The sequence below is a fragment of the Alligator sinensis genome, unplaced genomic scaffold (genome assembly GCF_000455745.1).
Source record: "Alligator sinensis unplaced genomic scaffold, ASM45574v1 scaffold472_2, whole genome shotgun sequence".
NCBI classification, from domain to species: domain Eukaryota; kingdom Metazoa; phylum Chordata; order Crocodylia; family Alligatoridae; genus Alligator; species Alligator sinensis.
The window spans coordinates 1,298,746-1,317,787 of record NW_005842378.1 but is presented as its reverse complement, the minus strand read 5'-3'; the positions used below and the strand labels follow the sequence as shown (position 1 = coordinate 1,317,787).

At 43.6% G+C, this 19,042-nt stretch overlaps 1 protein-coding gene across 1 annotated transcript in view; it reads right to left on the bottom strand.

Annotated features, from left to right (window-relative positions):
• Window positions 1-19,042, bottom strand: part of PDE6C (phosphodiesterase 6C) — a 39,593-nt gene that overhangs the window by 16,466 nt on the left and 4,085 nt on the right. Inside the window, exons 2-11 of the mRNA XM_025210890.1 lie at window positions 8,276-8,428; window positions 8,065-8,154; window positions 7,681-7,821; window positions 7,033-7,107; window positions 6,867-6,931; window positions 6,695-6,761; window positions 5,297-5,344; window positions 4,895-5,044; window positions 4,034-4,177; window positions 3,881-3,949 (exon numbers count right to left, since the gene is read on the bottom strand). Coding sequence (XP_025066675.1) covers window positions 3,881-3,949; window positions 4,034-4,177; window positions 4,895-5,044; window positions 5,297-5,344; window positions 6,695-6,761; window positions 6,867-6,931; window positions 7,033-7,107; window positions 7,681-7,821; window positions 8,065-8,154; window positions 8,276-8,428 — 1,002 coding nt within the window. The remainder of the gene's footprint in view (window positions 1-3,880; window positions 3,950-4,033; window positions 4,178-4,894; window positions 5,045-5,296; window positions 5,345-6,694; window positions 6,762-6,866; window positions 6,932-7,032; window positions 7,108-7,680; window positions 7,822-8,064; window positions 8,155-8,275; window positions 8,429-19,042) is intronic.

Here is a 19,042-nt window from a genome sequence, read left to right as displayed (position 1 = left end):
GCAGTGGCAGCAGCAGCACAGCCTGGCCCCGGCCCCGGCCCCAGCTACCGCAGTGGTAGCAGCGCAGCTGGGCCCCGGCCCTGGCCCTGCGGGGGAAAAAAGTTTGTGGATAGCCCACACCCCCGTATAGCCCGCACCCATCCATTTTTTTTGCAAAATCGTGTATACCCCACGGGATATATGTGTGAAAATACGGTAAACACTCCTGGACAGGCATCTACATGTGCAGGGAAGTGGGAATAGATTTGCTGCTCATGGCAGCAAACTGCTCCTGCTTCCTGGGGCCCTGCTGCCAGGGGGAAGAGCTGGAGGCTCTGGCCACAGCTGCCTGCAGCCAGCGACCATCTTTAAGAGCCAGTCCCGCTCCCTGGCCAGCTGGATTTCTGGCCAGGAGCAGCATGCAGAGCATGGGGGCAGCATGCGGCAGCAGTATTGCTGTCACCTCTACCTCACCGCACCGTGGCTGCTCCAGCCGCTGCCCCTGACAGTGATGCCCAGTGCCCCAGGCTCCTGCAGGCTGCTGTGCTGGCCCTGCTGACCTGCCATACCAACTGCTAACTGGCCCACAGTCATCTGGGTCTAGCCAGATCCCCCACACACAGTGACTGCTGCCCAGCTGTGTTGTACCATCCTAGGGTTGCTGCTGCCACCACACAGCTGCCACCTAGACCCTGTCCTGCTGGCCGGACCCCAACAGGGATGCTGCTGATGTGTTCTTGGATGCCACCGCTGAGGCTGTCCATGCCCTCCTTGGCCTGCAGCCCTGCCACCTCTGGGCCCACTGGGTCAGCCAGGACAGGTGGCTGCACATCATCCAGGCCACCTTGGATGACAAGCAGTGTCTGGAGGTGTTCTACGTAACCCAGGTCACCTTCCTGGACCTCCTAAAGCAGCTCTGCCCAGACCTGGAGTGGCAGGACACCACCATGTGGCAGCGCCTCCCCACAGACAGAGTTACTGAACAGTAAGGTGTCTACATGTGCCTTACTGTTCAGGCAGTAACCCTGTTTGTGTGGACTGACTCAGGACTAGCTTTAGACTCAAGTCATTCCACACGCAGCATTACTGTGTGGTAATGTTTTCACATGTAAACTCTGGCGTAAAAGCACTTACTGTGCAGTAACTTACTGCACAGTACATGCATGTGTAAACATGCCCACTGTGATATAAAATAGCTCATGTTTATACAGTTGTGTATTGTACCACACATTCATGACTAGGGTGTCTAGGCATTACAACACTACAAAGAAATAAAAATACTAAATTCCTGGTGCAACTCATCTGTGCTATCTGTCTAGCAAAATAAGAGTTGTGCTATTAGCCTCATTGTCTCCTACATCAGGGCAGGCAAAATATGTCCCACAGGCTGGATTTGCCCTGCCAGGCCATTCTACCCAGCCTGCGGGTTTATTTAGAAAATAAATATTTGTCCGGACCCAAGATGACAAGGCAATAGGAACCAGTGGCAGGACCCAGCAGCCACAGCAGCAAGCCCCACTGGGTCCCGTCCCTGCCCTCACCCCCACCTCACCTAGCAGAGGCTTCTGGCCTGGGCCCCTGGGGCTGCTCCTGCCTCCCTCCACTGGTGAGAAAATTTCAGATAATAAGGGGGAGGGGGAGAGGCAGGAAAGGACTGGGGCAATTGTGCAAGGTAGGGGAGGTTGGGGCGGCTCCTGAGGTCCCAGTACTGCAGCTGGGAACCATGTGGTGCTGGAGCAGTGGGTGGGAGGGTGGAGAGGAGTGGTGGCAGTGGCAGGCAGGAAAATGGGGAAATGGCGGTGGCAGGTGGTGGGAGAGTGTCAGCGAGCAAGCACATGGGAGCACAGCAACAGCTGGGCAGGAGTGCAGGGCTTGTGCTGGTGAGCCAAGGTCAGCACTGGCCGGGCATGGCCTGGAGAGGCTCTTTGGAACCAAACTGGCTCCCACCTCTCCCTGCTGGCGCAGCCCAGCCTGGCTTCAGAGCTCCTGCTTGCCTGGGCCCCACAGTCCTGCCACCCTGCGCTGGGTCCCTGCCGGTGCTGGCCTGGTGCATAAGCGCGGGCCCCGTACTCCTGCCTAGCTGCTGCTGCGCTCCTGCATGCCTGCTCACTGCTGCTCCCTTGCTGCCTGCTTCCACCTTTTCTCACTTTCCTGCCTGATGCTGTTGCTCCCCATCTGGTCACCTGCCTCTCTGGCACCACATGGTTCCCAGCTGCACTGCTAGGCTGCAGGACTCCGCAGGAGCTGGTCTGGCCTCTGATTTTTGGCTGGCCCCATGCTGTGCTGGCTGGGCTGGTCCAGCTCCTGCTGTGTCCTGTGGTCTTGGCCATACAGCTGGGACGTGGTGCCAGAGTGGAGAGCTGGGCGGGGATGGGGAAGTGGCAGGAGAAGGGCATCAGTGGCAGACAGGAGGGGGAAGGGGCAGCAAGTGGGAGCACGGGGCCCATGCTGGTGACCTGGGGCCAGAACTGGCAAAAGTGTGGAGCCTGGGCTTGGAGGAGTGCTGGCAAGGGCTCTGCCTGCCACGGGGGGCAGAGATAGACAGGGGAGGCAACCCCTCCCCCTCCACACATGCCACAACCCTCCTCAGCCCCCCTCCCCCCCACACACTCACAGCCCCCCACAAGCTCTTTACCTAACCACACACACACACACATGCTCACCCCCACCTCCCATGCCTATCCACCCCCCACACACCCTCCCCCCACAGCCCCCAACAAACCTTTACCCACCCAGCCATACCCCCACACCCTTCCCCCGATATATAAGAGTAAGACTTCATTTTAACCTATTATACAATCACCTCTATGTATACTACACAAACATATGTAAATCAGGACAAAAATATTTTTGAAATCAAATTCATGAACATTGTAGTACGTTTGATTTTTAGAATATAATTTGGTATTTTTCTGGTTCTGAGATGGCAAGCCCCCTTACTGAAAGGAGTACTTCTAGGGGCACGGGGAGGGACTTTTGGTGGCAAAGGTCAGGGGTTAAGGGGTGGGACTTCCAGTCCCAAGATGGTGACCAGAGGGCAGGGCACTTGTCAAGGGGCCAGGCTACCCTTACAGCCCACGACAGCTTGGCAAAACTTGGGAAGTGACCCTCCACCAAAAATAATTGCCTGCCCCGTCCTACATCTTTAGTCACTGTTTATTCTGGAGCCTCTAACAAATTTCTCCAGTAACATCCTTGTTCTCCTTCTCTCTCTAACTGATTTAGATTTTTCAAAGGTATCATGTAAAGCAGTTCTACTGTTAGCAATTGTTTCCTGTGCCCTACACTTACAGATATGTGATCTTTACTTTGTGAACATTCACTTTATACTAGTTTCTGATGTTGCTGTATGTCCTATTTATCCACATCTGAAGATCAGTAGAGCAAGCAAAGCAGTTAGGGGATATCACCACACAGTCAAATGCAGAATTTGTTACATTATCTTTGAGTCAGAATATTAATATAATTCTGCCTGACTGGTTCAATTCCACTTGATCAATAAAGGGTCATCTACATGTGAAATTCATATGCCTGAATAAATGCCAGAGTTTATTGCTCCCAGGCACAGCGTTTACACATATGCCGATGACCACAGCATGTTGAGTCAGGGTGGCACAGCCCCTGCTGCAGGGGAGCCCAGGGTCAACCTGCCAGCCCAAAGCTGATCTGCCCCAGCTTATTGTGCTATGGAGGAGTTGGCTGGGGCACAATGGTGCTATAGTGCAGGGCTAGCTGGCAGGCAGCCCCACACTATAGCACCCTCATGCCTCAGCCAAACCCATCACTGTCTACACAAGCATTGTGGCAGAGTACTTTACTCCACTATAGTATATAGTGTCTGGCAATCTCTCACTATCTAAAGTAAATATACTATTTGGATCTTTAAGATTTAACTACTTACCAAAATTCTGACGAGATCTTTCTCATCGCAGTTTTCAATGTAATCCTCATTTAATTTATTTTTGTAGTTCTAAAATTGAAAATGGAAGAAAAATTAAGTTTCAGTGCAGTAAGATTCCTAGTTCTGCTCCGTGGTACTGCGGCAGACACTCACTAGTATGGATTCAACTTCATTCGGTGTGGCTTTTGTCTGGTACATGAGCATTTCCTGAGCGATGTCTTTTCTGTTCTCAAGCTTATTCATTTTGTCATATGTGTCAGGATTTAAAACAGACCACCCCAGGAACTGTGTAAGAGTCTGGAACCAAGCAGAGGAAGGATAATAAAGTGGCAACACAGTTGGTTTCATATTAAAGGGAAACTGGCAGCTGGAATTTTTTAAAGAAAAATCAGTTTTTGATAGAGCACCCTTTAATATAAAGAATTAGAAGAAGGGTATATATGTGCTGTTCATTAATGCAGTTTCTGAACACCTCATAAATTACTATATTTTTCCTTTCAGCATCCATACAATGGGGGTAGCATTATCCCCATTTTGAAGAGAGGAATGCGAACCCTAAAAATTAAGTTTTTTTCCTAATATAAGGATGGACATTTTCCACCCATGCGGGAGCCCACTGATACCACAAGTATAGACTTGGCTTGCATGGAGCTCTTCACAGGATCTGGACTTTTGAAGTGGGATGCATTGATTGGCCTTATACTTGTGACATAATGATAAATATTATTGGTATAAATTGATACAGTAATACCTTTCTGGGTCAACAAAAGGATATTGACTATGGGTAGAAAATCTAATATTAAGGGGGGTTTTGTTTGTTGGAATGATTTTATATTGTATCAGATTTCTCTGTTCATCAATGAAAAAAATCATCTATCATAACTGTTGTAATGAAAAACGTATCAAATTTTCAGTGTAAAAATATTTTAATAAATCAAACTGAGTGTTTATAAAAATCAGATTTTGCTGAGCAACACATGATTACTTGGATATATTTCATTTTCTTAAACTTACTTCGGTGATCTGTTCATCAAATTCATCAAATGGTTTCCCATCTTTCCTATTGTAAAATGTAGCTACTCCCACAATTTCTTCCTTTTTGTTGACAATGGGCAAACAAAGGACATTTTTGATAAGCCAGCCTGTTTCATCCACAGGTTCTTTCTGCAAACGAAGCCGAAAAGCAGTAAATACTGCATATTTCTTTAAAAATAGTAATACAATGTTTTATACTCATTGCAAATGCAATAGTAGGGACAAAAAGATCATAAATAAAATACAATAACAAAATTATTGGCCATGGCAATGAATTTGTGTGAATGTATAATCCTTTTTTTTACTGTAAGTAAAAAAAAATACGTTTTTACGTTTTTTTGCTTTATAATAATTACAGTAAAAGAACTATGAAGATATTACCTGAAATTGAAAATATTCATCTGCTGCTGCATTCATCATATTACAAATCTATGGTATGAAGAAAAAGAGAAGAACATCATTTAGATGGTGTATACATACTTGAGTCCACTTTAAAAATGCACATTTATTTTCTAGCGGACCACATCATTTTACAAATATCACAATGTTGTTATTATAATATAATTAGCTCTTCTATTGTATGTATTTTGAAGTACTGACCGTACCCGTCCTTTTTCATAGTGCCTCATAATGCATTTTACTAACCATAGTAGCTATTTAAGAATGTGCAATAAGACTTCATGTGAGTGGTGGGGAAAAAGTAAAGATATTGTATGCAACTTAAAACTGCACAGTTAATATTGGGAAAAGAAAAACATGAGCAAAAAATTAAATCCTCGTGTTACAAAAAGTGCTTTAGGAACAGGACTAACTAGGATGTGCTGAGGCCTATATCTTGTCTGATAGACAGTAACTTGCACCATTAGGAGCCTTGGTTCTGTATTGATTTGGGGCCAAACCATATCTTTTTAGTTATAATCCCATACGAGGACTTAACAGAAAGCTCTACAGGTTTTTGTTTGCTAAGCTGCTGATTGATTGTTGTGTTGTTAGGATGTCTAAACTGAATTCAAGCAATGAGTATAGCAACCCCCACCCCCCCCCTACCCCGGGTCCCAGGTCATCTGTACAGAGGCTTGTTCCTTCCAGTCATTAATTAGTTCAACCACTCTCCAGGGCTGCATGATGCTAGAGCTGGCATGATATTCCCATGTATGCACTTATTGTATTTCCAATCATTTGGCTTTCAAAAGTTTTTAACAGCTTTGGGACTTTCTGAGTGAATCTACACATGCACTTAACTGCACAGTAAATCAAGTTGCTGCATTGTAAAAATCAGTCTACACATGTGAAGCTATTAGACCACAGCAAACTAATTTTTGCCACAGTAAAACAGAACTGTCAGGGACAGTATTATCTTACTGTGATGAAAATAACTTCACCAAATGCACATGTAAATGCTGACCTGGGCATATATTGTGCCCAGTCAGCCTATGCAGCAAGGGGCGAGACTCCTGCCTGCTGCCTAGCCATAGGGCTCTGCATGCTGGGGCACAAGACAACCCCTCCACTGCCTGCTGCTGCCTCTTGGAGCCCAGGGCTGGCCCTTCGGGGCTGTTCTGCCCCAGCTCAAATTGCTGCAGTTTGGGGCACAGCATCTGCATGTATGCCCTGGACCTCAGCAGTTTGAACATCTAAACGTGCTATTAAGGTGACATGATAAACTCTAGTGCAAACTGTGCCAGCGTTTATCACGTCATCTTAACGGCATGTATAGATACATGCTCTATGATTAAAATATTTCATAACATGTCACTTTTATTTTTGCATTTAACTTACAAATCCATTTTCAGCAACATATGTCGGCAACCCACTGACTAGACACCAGTGGTCTGCAGGAGGTGTCCTTTAGAAAAGGAATGAGAGTAAATTAGCAATATGGACATAAATGTTGTTTTGTCTAAGTAGTGTAGCTAATTACTACACAATTAAGCTGATAATGAATACTTACGGAATGACTTTGATTTCTTCTTTTCCATGTAAAATATAGTCAATAATCTTATAAAAGTGAATTTCCTAAATAAAAGAGGAGAACATATAGAAACCTTTGCATGTAGAAACCTATACAAAGGCATTCCAAATGTTATTCTTCATAAATAGAAATATTTTATACTTACTCTGCCATCTGGTGTCTTTGGGCCTTTATACGGCTCTAATTCTCCCAGCTTGATTGGCCATTCATCATAGAATTCCTAAGAATAAAACCACACACAAGCTAATAAAAGAAGTTACAATACAGTTATATATTGACAGATAACCTGAAATCCATGGCTGTAATGCTGTCCTTTCCTCCTCCCTAGCCATATGTGGTATGCTTAGTATTAAGAAAGCAATGATGAATAAATATCAGGCAAAAATTTTCCAAGTTGGAGAATAATGTAAAATCCAGTGCTTAATGTTGACTTTTGGATTGAATGTGGATAGAAAACCGCCCGAAAGAACATGGAGCCTAATCTCTAAACTGTATTCACATGAAATTACTCATGTGAATAAGGGCTAAAGGATTAAGCCTTGTGTTAATTTTGGATAGATACCTACCCTGCTTTTATATGTCTCCCATGTAATTTTTGTGATTTTTCTGAGTCTAGCACAGAACATGCCTCTTGCAGTCTGGTATCATACTTAGAAAGCATAACACAGTGATCATTTTGAGAGGTATGTTATAAATATCCATGACAGACAGATTATGTAGAGAAGTAATTTTTATGATGATTATTAGCTAAATAATTTAAACATATTAAAGTAACGTGTAAAATAATGGTTACCTTCTCTTTGGTCATGTCCAGCAGACCAACAGAATACCTTTCACAATTCAAATACATTCGGATAGTGTATAGAGCTTTGTGAAACTGTCGCTCAATATCTGTAAGTTCTTCAAATACTTTGTTGGCAGACCACAAAAGCATCTGTTGAAAATAAATGAAAAAAGGGGTAATACTTAAGTGGGGAATAGAATGAAAGCAAAAACATAACCTCATGAGTCACAGCTATTAAAGGTTGAATGATTAATGTATGCTGACACCATTCTCACCTAACAAATATATACTGTTTATTTTTATATGTTGTCTCTAGAACAGTGTGAAAATTTATAAAAGTAATAATTTCATTTAAGAAAAACAAATTAAGGCTATAATTAAATATTTCTTTACCTGACTTCTTCGGGATTCAAAACTGTGAAGATATGTGATATGATTTTGTTTTATGGCAAGAGAAACAAAATTGAGGTATTTTTTAAAGACCTGGAATTGATAGAGAACACAAATAAGACAAAACATAGGAAATCAAGAATGAGATTGTCAGATTAGTTATTACAGTAACAATTGTATTCCTGGTTTGTTTGGTTTTTTTGTCTGCAGTTACCTCTTCATCCTCCTTAGAGAATTCAGGGGCATTTAATTTGTTAATTGCCATCACAACAGCAAGAACCTCTTTACCCTGCACGACAGGCATTGCCAGCATGTTGATAGTTGTGTAGCCAGTTTGTTTGTCCACAAAGTCAGAAAAATGGTTATTCTGAAACACAAAAGCCCACATCATATTTAGTTATAAGGCTAGGTTACTGTTCTTAATATTTGTTTCTTATTGATATAGATATATATATTCCATAAATATGAATGGAATTTTGCAGTACAGTTAAAGATAAATTCCAAGCATTACAGAGCATATGAACACAAGCCTGCAAGTACTTATGCATACAGTTACCTTTAATTTTAATATTAATTTTGTATCAGAGATGCATGCAGGTTCTTATTAGCACTGTGACAAACAGAAGGAAGTAACAATAGGACAAACAGATAATGAACAAAGAAAGAAAACAGTAGGACTATGCAAGTATTTGGAAGGCTAACCTGTATTACATGTAGGTTGGAGACAGGCTGGAGATTAACCTTTAGGGAAAGGGACAGAAGGGAGTCAGTACCAATCCAAAAGCTGGAATGGAACCCAAGGCTCCACCCATGAGCTAAGTACAGCCATTCAAAAAGCCCGAAGCTAAATTGATTCAGTCCTCACAGGTTAGTCTAAATTGTGTAGATTGAACCAACAAGCAAGTGCATAGACATTCACTTTTGATTCCAGAAATGCAGCCAATACCTACAGGGGCCCAGGCCAGAAGCAGGGAGACACTACAGTTGGCCAAGGCTAGCCTGCCCAGCCTGTGAGAGGGCACTTGCAGGGGAGGTGCAAAGCATCCTGGGATGCTGGGAGACTGCGAATTGATTTGCATCTGGAGGGGATCTGGGACAGAAGTTCAATAAACTGATTTGACCTAAATCAGTTAAGTCTGATAATATATCCATCCAGGTTTATCTTAAATTGGTTTTGACCATTTTGAAAGTAGTTTATGTGTACTGAACTTCTGTTGCGTTACAGATCTGAACTGGTTTTAAATCACTAATACTAGTTTGTGTAATTTCTAACCCTAGCCATGATAATTAATCATGCAGGTGTCAGGCTGTTGTCACATGGAATTTCCGGGGTATTTTAGTTTAGTTTTGTTTTTTTAAAACCTAGGAAGTTACACACACAAATTATGTTAAAATAATTTTGTTAAGGTTGTAAACTCAAGTACTAAAACACTAGGAATTGCCACTGTTTTGAATTGAGTGCTGTAACAGAGGCTCATAACTCCTGTTACTTAAAGAGTGAGACGGCAGCATGGAGCTTCAGGCTGGTTCAGGCAACGGAGTTAGGGGCCAAGTAAGCAGCCCAGGGAATATGGGGCAGAAGCTACAGAATTGCAAGTGATGGACTGGGAGCAAACTGCCCTGCAATAAACTACTACTAGGGCAGTGTTACAAGCAGGTAACTTAGTGTTGAAGTGCAGATGAGCAGACTGCTGCAGAGAGGAGCAGACTGATTAATGAACTGAGAGCAAACCCCTATGCCCAGTTCAGGAGACCATGTGACTGGATAGGGTGAAGCCCAGGGTACTATAAGCAGGGATTCTGAACCAGGCAATGGGGGCTGGCTTTGAACTTTGAGTTCTTGTGAACATGGGCTGCTAAAAGAACATTTAGACAAATGTTAGTACCCCAGAGAGCTGGAGAAAACCAGCTGATAGAGAGAGGATGCAAGTGCTCTAGTTTGGAGCATCTTGTTAACCATTTGGGCTGCAAGGCATGGTATAGCTGTAGGGAAGAAGGAAAGCTATTGTGTGTGCCTAGGAAGGTACTCTGATTTTGAGTTGCGGGCTTAGGGCCCAGTGTGAGACTGCTAATTGTATAGGTGATGCATAGGGGTGGCACAGGGGGCTATGTGCCCCCGCTGAGCGCCCAGTGAACCCATGGTAAGACCAACAAGAGGCCTAGTGAATGAGGGGCAGAGCTGACAGGGGGCCCAATAGGCTTGAGGCATGACTGACATGGGGCCCAGTGAACTATGTTGAGGGCCAAGTAAGCCCAGGGAACAACACAACAAAGGGGACAGAAGACCGCAGGTCTGGAAGGGACCCACTGACTGTGGAGAACTAGATAGTCAAGGGAGCTAGAAAGGGGTTCACACTTCAGGAAAGGCCAACAGTTGGCAAATGCTAGAGAAAGGGCAAACCCCAAAGTGAAAGACTGAGAGAGTTGTCTGAGGCCAGTCATAAAGAGTGATGCTTTGTTCAAGAAACTAAAAATAGAGATTGGGCCAGACTGAGGCAGTCCAATGATGAGCAGAGCAAGCTTCTTATCCAGAGCCATTTGAAATAAAGAAAACATATGGAGAATTTGGTCCTAATTGAGTTCCTATGTGAAACTCAGTAAGTTTGCAAAGCATCTAGCAGAATAAGGACCCTGCTTATCTAAGCATTTAGGTGTTACCACAAATAAATCACCAAACAAAAGGATATGCCTGGTCTCTCAATCCACTAGCCTCTCTACATGCACAGGTAAAGGCGCTGTCATGGACCCAGAGGGACAGACTTCCATCTTCAGCTCCCTCTGCAAAAATGAAGTTTATTTCCGACCTATGGGGACTTTTTACCATCTTGTACCATCAACACTTTTCCCAGAGCCTGACGAAGGGACTTTGATCCCGAAAGCTTGCAGAAAAGGACAATTTTCTTGCCATTTTCCAGTTGGTCTAATAAAAGGTATCATTTTGGAACCAAGAGTTCTAGTTTTTTGTATGTCTTTTTGTCTCAGACCAACACAGCTACCAAGTACACCCCTGATGGGATTTAATGCACAATCTGCATAATCAAGCTCCTGCAGCTGGGAATCCCCTCAGTTGATCCACGATTCCCCAGCTGCAGGGGTTTTACGCACCCCCAGGGCAGCTGTGGACCCCAGTTGCCGGGAACCGGAGTCGGCAGCAGCTGGGGCTATGTGTCTCCTCAGTTGCAGGACTCCCAGCCCTGGCTGTGCATGGTACACCCCTGTGGCTGGGAACCAGCTCCCAGATTCAGGGGAGACCCTGCTATGCACACAAATTAAAGCTCTGTAGCAATCAGCTATAAAGTTACTGCACATTTTTGAGGTCTAGCTTTATAGCTTGTTGGATCTTTTTATGGCATGATAGCTACTTCGCATGTGCAGCTGCTCTCAAGGTAATTGCTCAATTAACCAGTTAATTGTGTGATACCTGTAATGTGTAGAGAGGCCTATGAGTATCCTCCCAAAAAGGGCATGGCAAAGACAAACACCAAAGTTCAACATTTCACATACTGCTGCCTGTAGGAGGTAGACCCCAAGTTAGTATAACTACTCCAAGCCAAAAAGAGTGTTAGTGCTTCTCTGCTGATATCAGTTTAACAGTGGAACATATGAGTACAAAAGATTGCAAACCTGGGTTTACAAACCCCAAGTTCAGTGACTCCTACCTGAAAAAACTACAGAATTGTGGAAATAGGTAAATAATTTGGAAACATGCTCTATGAAAACAGAAAGACCTTCATGATGCAAGCCCGAACATTTACATGAGGTGTGAATGCTTAATCCACATGAAGCCAGTAGCAAGATGCTCAGCATTTTATAAGGGGGTGCTATGTGCTATTTTAATTCTATTAAAATAATGAAAATGTTTTAAAATCTGGCAGTTGCAGTAAAAAGTGAATATCTGCACAGCTGACATATATCCATTATTTCACAGACCGTTGCTAAATAAGACATCCAGGCATCATGGGTAATAGGTTAAATATAAATTTCTAGGTAACTAGAAGAAGACACAATGTTGTATAAATTCTGCCACTATTAGAGTACACGCTCAACTTTTTTGTTCCTAATCTGCTGCAGCAGCTGCCTGCCCTAGCTGGTACTTGAATCCAAGATGAGGCTTTTACCCACATATTGATGGGAGGACCTCATCTTGCATTTCAGTAAATACAGTATATTATGCCAAATATATACACAGATATAATGAGAAGTCCAGCATGGTAAAATATAGCTTTGATAGATGATGATGCTGGTTTTATTTTGTATCCTGAGTCCTTTACTGTGGCAGCCTTTGTTTGCTTCTTACTGGAGTAAATTAGCTAGTATAGAGTTCATGTTTCTGTGTCTAAATGATTATCTGTGTCTGAGCTAGCTAATGTAAAGTGGTACCCTACAATACATTGCAGTCTCTGCTCTGACTTCAGTGTCAATATAACCTAAATTTCATCATGCTAAAATTGGAATAGCAAATGCACTGGGGCCAAGGGGACAGATTTAGCTCTTTGTCACACAGATATAAATTACTAAACATGATACATTAGTGAAGTTATTCTATATCTATATTGTGTCACTAAAATCAATAGCCAAGTCAGTTATCCTGATTCTTTATGTCGTTATCCCAGGTTTACCTCATGGAAAGTTCATGGCATACTTTAATAGGGAAAACCCTTAAATCATCTAAAATTAGAACATTTCATTATATTGCTATAAATTTATGTACCAATTATTTAGCCTCAAGTTTTAAATTCCTATAGACTCAATGGCCACATCCAGACGAGTGTGGCTGTAAGGAATGTGACACAGCTGACATGTCTGCAGCGCCACACACCGCATGTTCTGTTGTTCTCTGCACTGGAAGCCCAAAGCCAGAGCCATACTCTGCTGCTGGCTAGGCTCCATGTGGCAGGAATGACGTGGCTGCAGCTCCAGGAGGCCCCAGCCTCCCCTACCCCACCTGGAGTAACTTGCCGCTTGCTAGAGTGTGCATGGCATGGGTCTTCCCCAGAAACAACTAGCAGCGGTACAAAGTGTGTCCCCAGGGAGCCAAATGTCCACGCACATCCGGACATGGCCAATAGGCCCAACGTTCTTCTTCCTTGTACCAGTGTAAATCACTTGTTATATTGAAAGAAATTCAGTTACACCCTGATAAAACTAGACAGGAAAGTCAGGCCTACTATTTCCGAAAATGGGTGTCATAAGACTGCTGCAAATCTGGAGTCAACCTGTGAAGTTATATTCTGGCTTGGCTATCATATGTGGGACTATTTTCTAATCTCTCTAATTCTAGGAGTACTGTAGTAGGTTCACCATTGGGGCAATAAGTATAAGTGAGAAGATAATTTGGCTCCCAGATTTTCTTAGAGAAATTGAAATAAATTAAAAAAACCTAAATCTATACTTGAATTTTCCAGAACAATTGTAATTATACAACCATTTCCATCAAATCCAGTTTTAGTTTAAGACTTGGTTTGGAGCAGTTCTTCCTGTCTCAAGGGAAAGGTTCTTTGACGAGAGGCTTTTGCTTGTTTTTCTTAACATTGCAGCACACTTCTGACAGGCCTTGGCTTTTATGACACTCCTTCCCCTTCTTTGCTTGCTTTTAGACATCTTCCTGTAACTCCTTAAGTAAACTGAAACAAAAAGGCTTGCAAATTTTTTCAGGGGTTTCATGGGTTTTCTTAATGTGTATGAGGCTCAAAAAACAATGAATATGAAGGTTCTGATTTTCAAGGGGTACAGATGACAGGATTTGGTTGTGTTTAGAATAGAACTTAGGGTTGGGGCATATGCACTGATAACTGTTGCATGTTGTCTGTTGGTCATTTGAAGATGAAGGGTCATGAGATGCTCTTTAATGCCAACTGTACATTTCAGCATCCAAATAACAATCCTAGTCTTGATAACAAAACCAGCACTGTTGGATGTGTCTGCCTTTCAGTTTTTCCTTTTTAAAAGAAGGTATAGCCACCACTGTTCTCTGTGAGCTGCCTTTCTCCTGCATGTCTTACTAAGCACAGCAATGTCAAGTAGGGCTGTGTGAAACAGCACCGTTTCATTTCAACTTCCATTTTGCTGTTTCAAAGGGACAGTGTTTCATTTCGTTGTTTCATTTCATTTAGTTTCAAAGCACTGTTCTGTTTCGTTTAGTTGAAACTGTTTCAATGCGTTTCAACATTTCACTCATAGGCTATAATGGGGAATCATGAAAATACCTATAACTTTCTCATTTCTTGACTGATTTGGATGAAGATTGCAGAGATGGTAGCCCCTTCTGAAACCTGCATGAAACCTGCCATGTTTCAAGGAGATAGGTGCAGGGGTTCCTGGGACACTGCACCTCAAACTGTTCAAAGCAAAACCTGTATCATTTGCTGGCAGCGGCAGCCTGCTGTCATCCCGCGTGCAGATCTGGGGGCCCACGACCCCCAGGAGGGTTGCAGGGCTGTGCCAGACTCTTCCTGCGGGGTTCAGGCCCCCAAGCCTGTTTGTGAGATGATGGCATGTTGCCACTGCCAGCTGGGGCCAATGCCAACACCCGAGTCTGCCCAGTGCAGCCTGCACCGAGCACTGGGAAGAACCCAGTGCTGGTGCTGGCCCCAGCTGGCAGCAGTAGCCTGCTGCTATCCCACACACAGATCTAGGGGCCCAAGTCCCCTGGGAGGGCTGCGGGGCTGTGCCAGACTCCTCCCAGGGGGCGTGGGCCCCCGGATCTGTGTGCGGGATGACAGCATGCTGCTGCTGCTGGCTGTGGCCAGCAGCAGCACCAAGCTTCCCGGTGCTTGGCATGGGCTGTGCCCAGCATCAGTCCCAACCAGCAGCAGCAGCCTGGTGTCATCCCACATGCAGATCCAGGGGCCTGTGTCCCCCGGGAAGAGCTGAGGTATGTGATCAGAGAGCTGAGGGAAAGATTGGGGAGCTGGGGAATCCAACAAGTTCCTGGGGTTCAATTCCCCAGCTCTCTGACCACTTTCCCCAGCTCTCTGATCGCTTCGCCAGCTCTTCCCAGGGGAAACAGGCCCCTGGATCTGTGCACTGGGTTTCAGCAGGCTGAAGAGCTGGGGAAATGATCAGAGTGCTGGGGGAAGCAATCAGAGAGCTGGGGAATCGAACAGGGAGCTAGATGTCAATATCAGAGAGCAGTTCTTCTCCCCTCTTCCCCTTCCCTCTCCTTAGTTTCTGTTTAGCTGCAGCAAGCCCAGCTTCAAAACTCGAAATATTTTGAAAGTTTCAAAATGTTTTGAGTGTCCTTGTTTCATTTCAAAGCCTTTGTTTTGTTGTTTCGAGTTTGAAACACACTGAAACAGCTTTGAAATGAAACACCCTTTCAAATTCTGCACAGCCCTAATGCCAATATCAAATCATTCCCATTTTCTGGCCACTAATACTGTCCTTCACACTCAGTCACTGTTAGTGTTGTCCATCATAGTATGGATGTTCCAGGTTGTAAACTTCATTACGTGATTTGGACCCCAGATAGAGTGCTCCCACTGGTTGCAATTTTCCAGTCAGGTGAAATGAGAAATGCCCTATGTTTAAGGCACCTTTTCTAGCCCCCTCTCCATATGAGGTGAGCAGAGTGGATCCTAAGTAGGCCTGGTCAGTCATGGTTGCAGTTGCCGAACTGCGTGCCTGTCTCAGTGCCAAGCACAAAACAGCTATCATGCAAACATCACCTTCATGCAGGTTCATGACTAGGGGCTTCTGGTAATCACTAATACCTGCCCCTGTCACCACATACCTATTGCCATAGGAGTTGCTATTGAAAGAAGGTGCCTGCACTTGTCTTCTTAAAACATGGGGATTATCTTGTGCATCAGCAACCACACAATGCTTTGCACAAAGGATTCCTTGAGCCAAAGAAAAGAAAAACCTAGATATAGGAAGGCTGCATATTGCACTGTGTCTTTCATCTTGCTTTGCCGCTCTTGTGAGGTATTTCTTGCTTCATCTGCTTGCTCTGTTATTGAGGACTCTTATTTTTGGGTTTGGATCACTACTAGTCTAGAAACTTCACCCTTGACCTTATCACCATGGGTGACCCTACCAGGAGTACAAAACTCCGGACAGCATCACTCTGAAGGTCATTGGTAGCACACAAGCCTCTTCATCACATCAAGGTTGTGAGCTAAGGGAAGAGTTTTTCAAAATTCAGGATGTAAATTATTTATTGGATGTAACCCAAATCAGAAAATGAGGAAATGGTTGTAATTGGCAGTGCGTTGACACCTATACTAATTTAACTTTTAAGGGGTTTTGAAAAAGAGTTAACTTATTACAGCAGAGGGGAGAAGGTAAAAGGTAGCAGCAGGAAAAGCAACTTACAATAATGCAAGAATATATGAGTCCTCTTTTCAGGAGTCCTGTTTGGCTTTTTCTATCCTGATAGCACCTACTCCCTTTACATTACATCCTCTTGTTAGTTCCTCTTTCTGATATACATTCTCCCCATTTTATGTCTGTGATAACTTAGTTTACGTTCCCAATGACTGGCAGTGTTATCTTGTAGTGATTCAGACTTTTAAAATAAAAATGTAAGCACTAAGGTCCACCAAGCTGGTATGCTATATCACCATTATTCTCATACATATTTATATTCACTTACTTTTCTGCTCAACTTACATAGCTATTAACATAAGTGGTGGGGGAAAATATTATTGGGGGGAGGCTGAGCCCCATCTGACCCCCGCCTCACCCTCCCTCAGGGCCATTGCAGGGCCCAGCGTGTGCTAGTGCTGTATGTGGCAGAGGAGCAGCTGCATGCCAAGTAGCACCAGGCACTGTGGGACAGTAGTGCCATGGTGCTGCTGCTGTTGCCAGCTGCTGCAGAAAGTTTGAGAGGGGCTAAGCCTCATTAGCCCCAGCCTTCTGCCCCCTATTGCTGTTAAATAAACATTGAACTGGTCTATGATGGTGTGAAAGTATGGAACTGGATGGAATCTGGTACAGATCTAAACTCAGTGAAGACAATGTCTTTGTTTTAATGATGGAAGAAAGAAAACCAAGTAAAGTCATGGAGGAATTCAAGCCTTGTGTAAACAAGTGCAATTCAGTGCTAAACTATGGACTCTGGAAATGGTGATATAGCCCCCTGACTTCTGGATGGTAGAGTTCTGCATGATGCAGACATTACAAAGTTTTTGGTTCATTTTTAGATTAATTAAATAATGGGGCAGTTTTACATATGCTCTGGGGTGGTGGTGGGGGGAAGGCGGTTCTTTAATTATAGCAGTTCTGAGAGCTGCTTTAATTAAAGCGTGGCAGTGTCTTGTGTACCAGCATCCCCACACTTAAAAATGGTGGCAGGGGCACTTGAACTAAAGCTCTTTCAATGAGCACCCCCACTGCCATTTTAAAGTACAGAGATACTGCTACATGAGACGCAGGAGGCTGCTGGAGCACAGTAATTACCACACTCCAGCAGACTCGATTAATTGAGTCTGCTCTGACGAACTGTAATTAGAGTGCATCAGAGCTGCCTCCCTGCTCATGTCTAGGCACCCTTGAGGCCTAATACTACCTGTTTACTATACAATGGGCATGTGTAAATGAGATGTTTACTGCACAGTAGACTAATTAGCTGTGCTGTAAATGTCTCAGTGCCTACATGTGTGCCCCTATTAGACTAGAGTAAACTAATTTACCCTGCGCAGAGTAAAAAACTCAGCGATGCATGTTGAGGAGCTGGAGAAGCTGGCTGGGGCATGAAGGTGCTTAAGTGCAGGGGCTACATGCTGGCTAGCTCTATGCTGAAGATCCCTCGTGGCCCAACCAGCCCCTGGTAGAGTAGGTTAGTGCACTCCCCTTATGAATTTGTATGCCGCCACAAGGTCCACTCAGGGGATTCTAAATTCTAGATAGATAGATATCTAGAATATATATATCTAGAATTTAGAATATATATATCTGTCTCCTTGCTGCAATGCTACATCTGACCACCAGCAAGCTTCCAGCCGGAATGGAGCTAAACTATCAAATGGATGGTAAACTGTTTAACCTCAGCTGACTCCCAGCCAAAACCAAGACCACCCTGACCTCAATCGTGTGTGTGTGTGTGTGTGTGTGTGTGTGTGTGTGTTTCTGTATTCTGATATGGAACTATTTCTTGAGTTGCTAATTCCCAGTACAATGTTGTCTTCAATTAGCTATGAAATTATATAAAAAACCACTAATTTATCTTAAATATTTCTTTGTTTAAATTAAAGAATTAAAGTAAGTGCTGTATCATGCCAGAATTCCTCATGTATTGATTGTCTGCTGGGACCCTGAGGATGTGTAAATTGCCACAGCTGCTCTAGTTGCTTAACTGTTTCCATCCAGCATTCAGATGTATTGATTGGTTGGCACTGAGACATGCATGTCTAAGATGAATAATTGGGCACTGTGTTGCCTTTCAGTTGTGTGTCAATATTATCAGATATACTTGCTGTATTTTTTCTTGGCTTGTGTTAAAATGGGGGACTCAAGAGACAAGAATGTATTACAATACATTATTTTGTATTTCTGTGTTAAAGCAATATGGCCTACCAGTCAGTGAGAAGAACAAAATACCATTTATCAGAACATCAGACCTGCCTCACCTCTTGTTTCTTGCTGCTTTTAAATACTAGATTAAGCACTATTAAGAGCCTGCAATTAACAGGTCTCTAATCCTATTGGGTGAGGGAACTGCTGCTGTTACTAAGTTAATTATAGAAGGTCTGAATGATTTCCTTTGGGATTTTTTTTCCCCGAACCGTTGGAATGAGAAGTTTCCTCACATTACCTATACCATTCTAGGATGAAGAAAAACCTTCAAAAATCCCATGCATTAAATAATCATTTATTGCTGTGATTGTGTTCCACAGTCCCTCTTATATTTGTGCTGCCTCCTATCTAGCACCAAGCCAGTTTGTTTGGAGAAAAAAAGATATACTAATATTATGTAAATCAATATGAATTCAGAAAGCAATGAACACTTAAAATTGGTGTGTGTTTACACATACTCTCA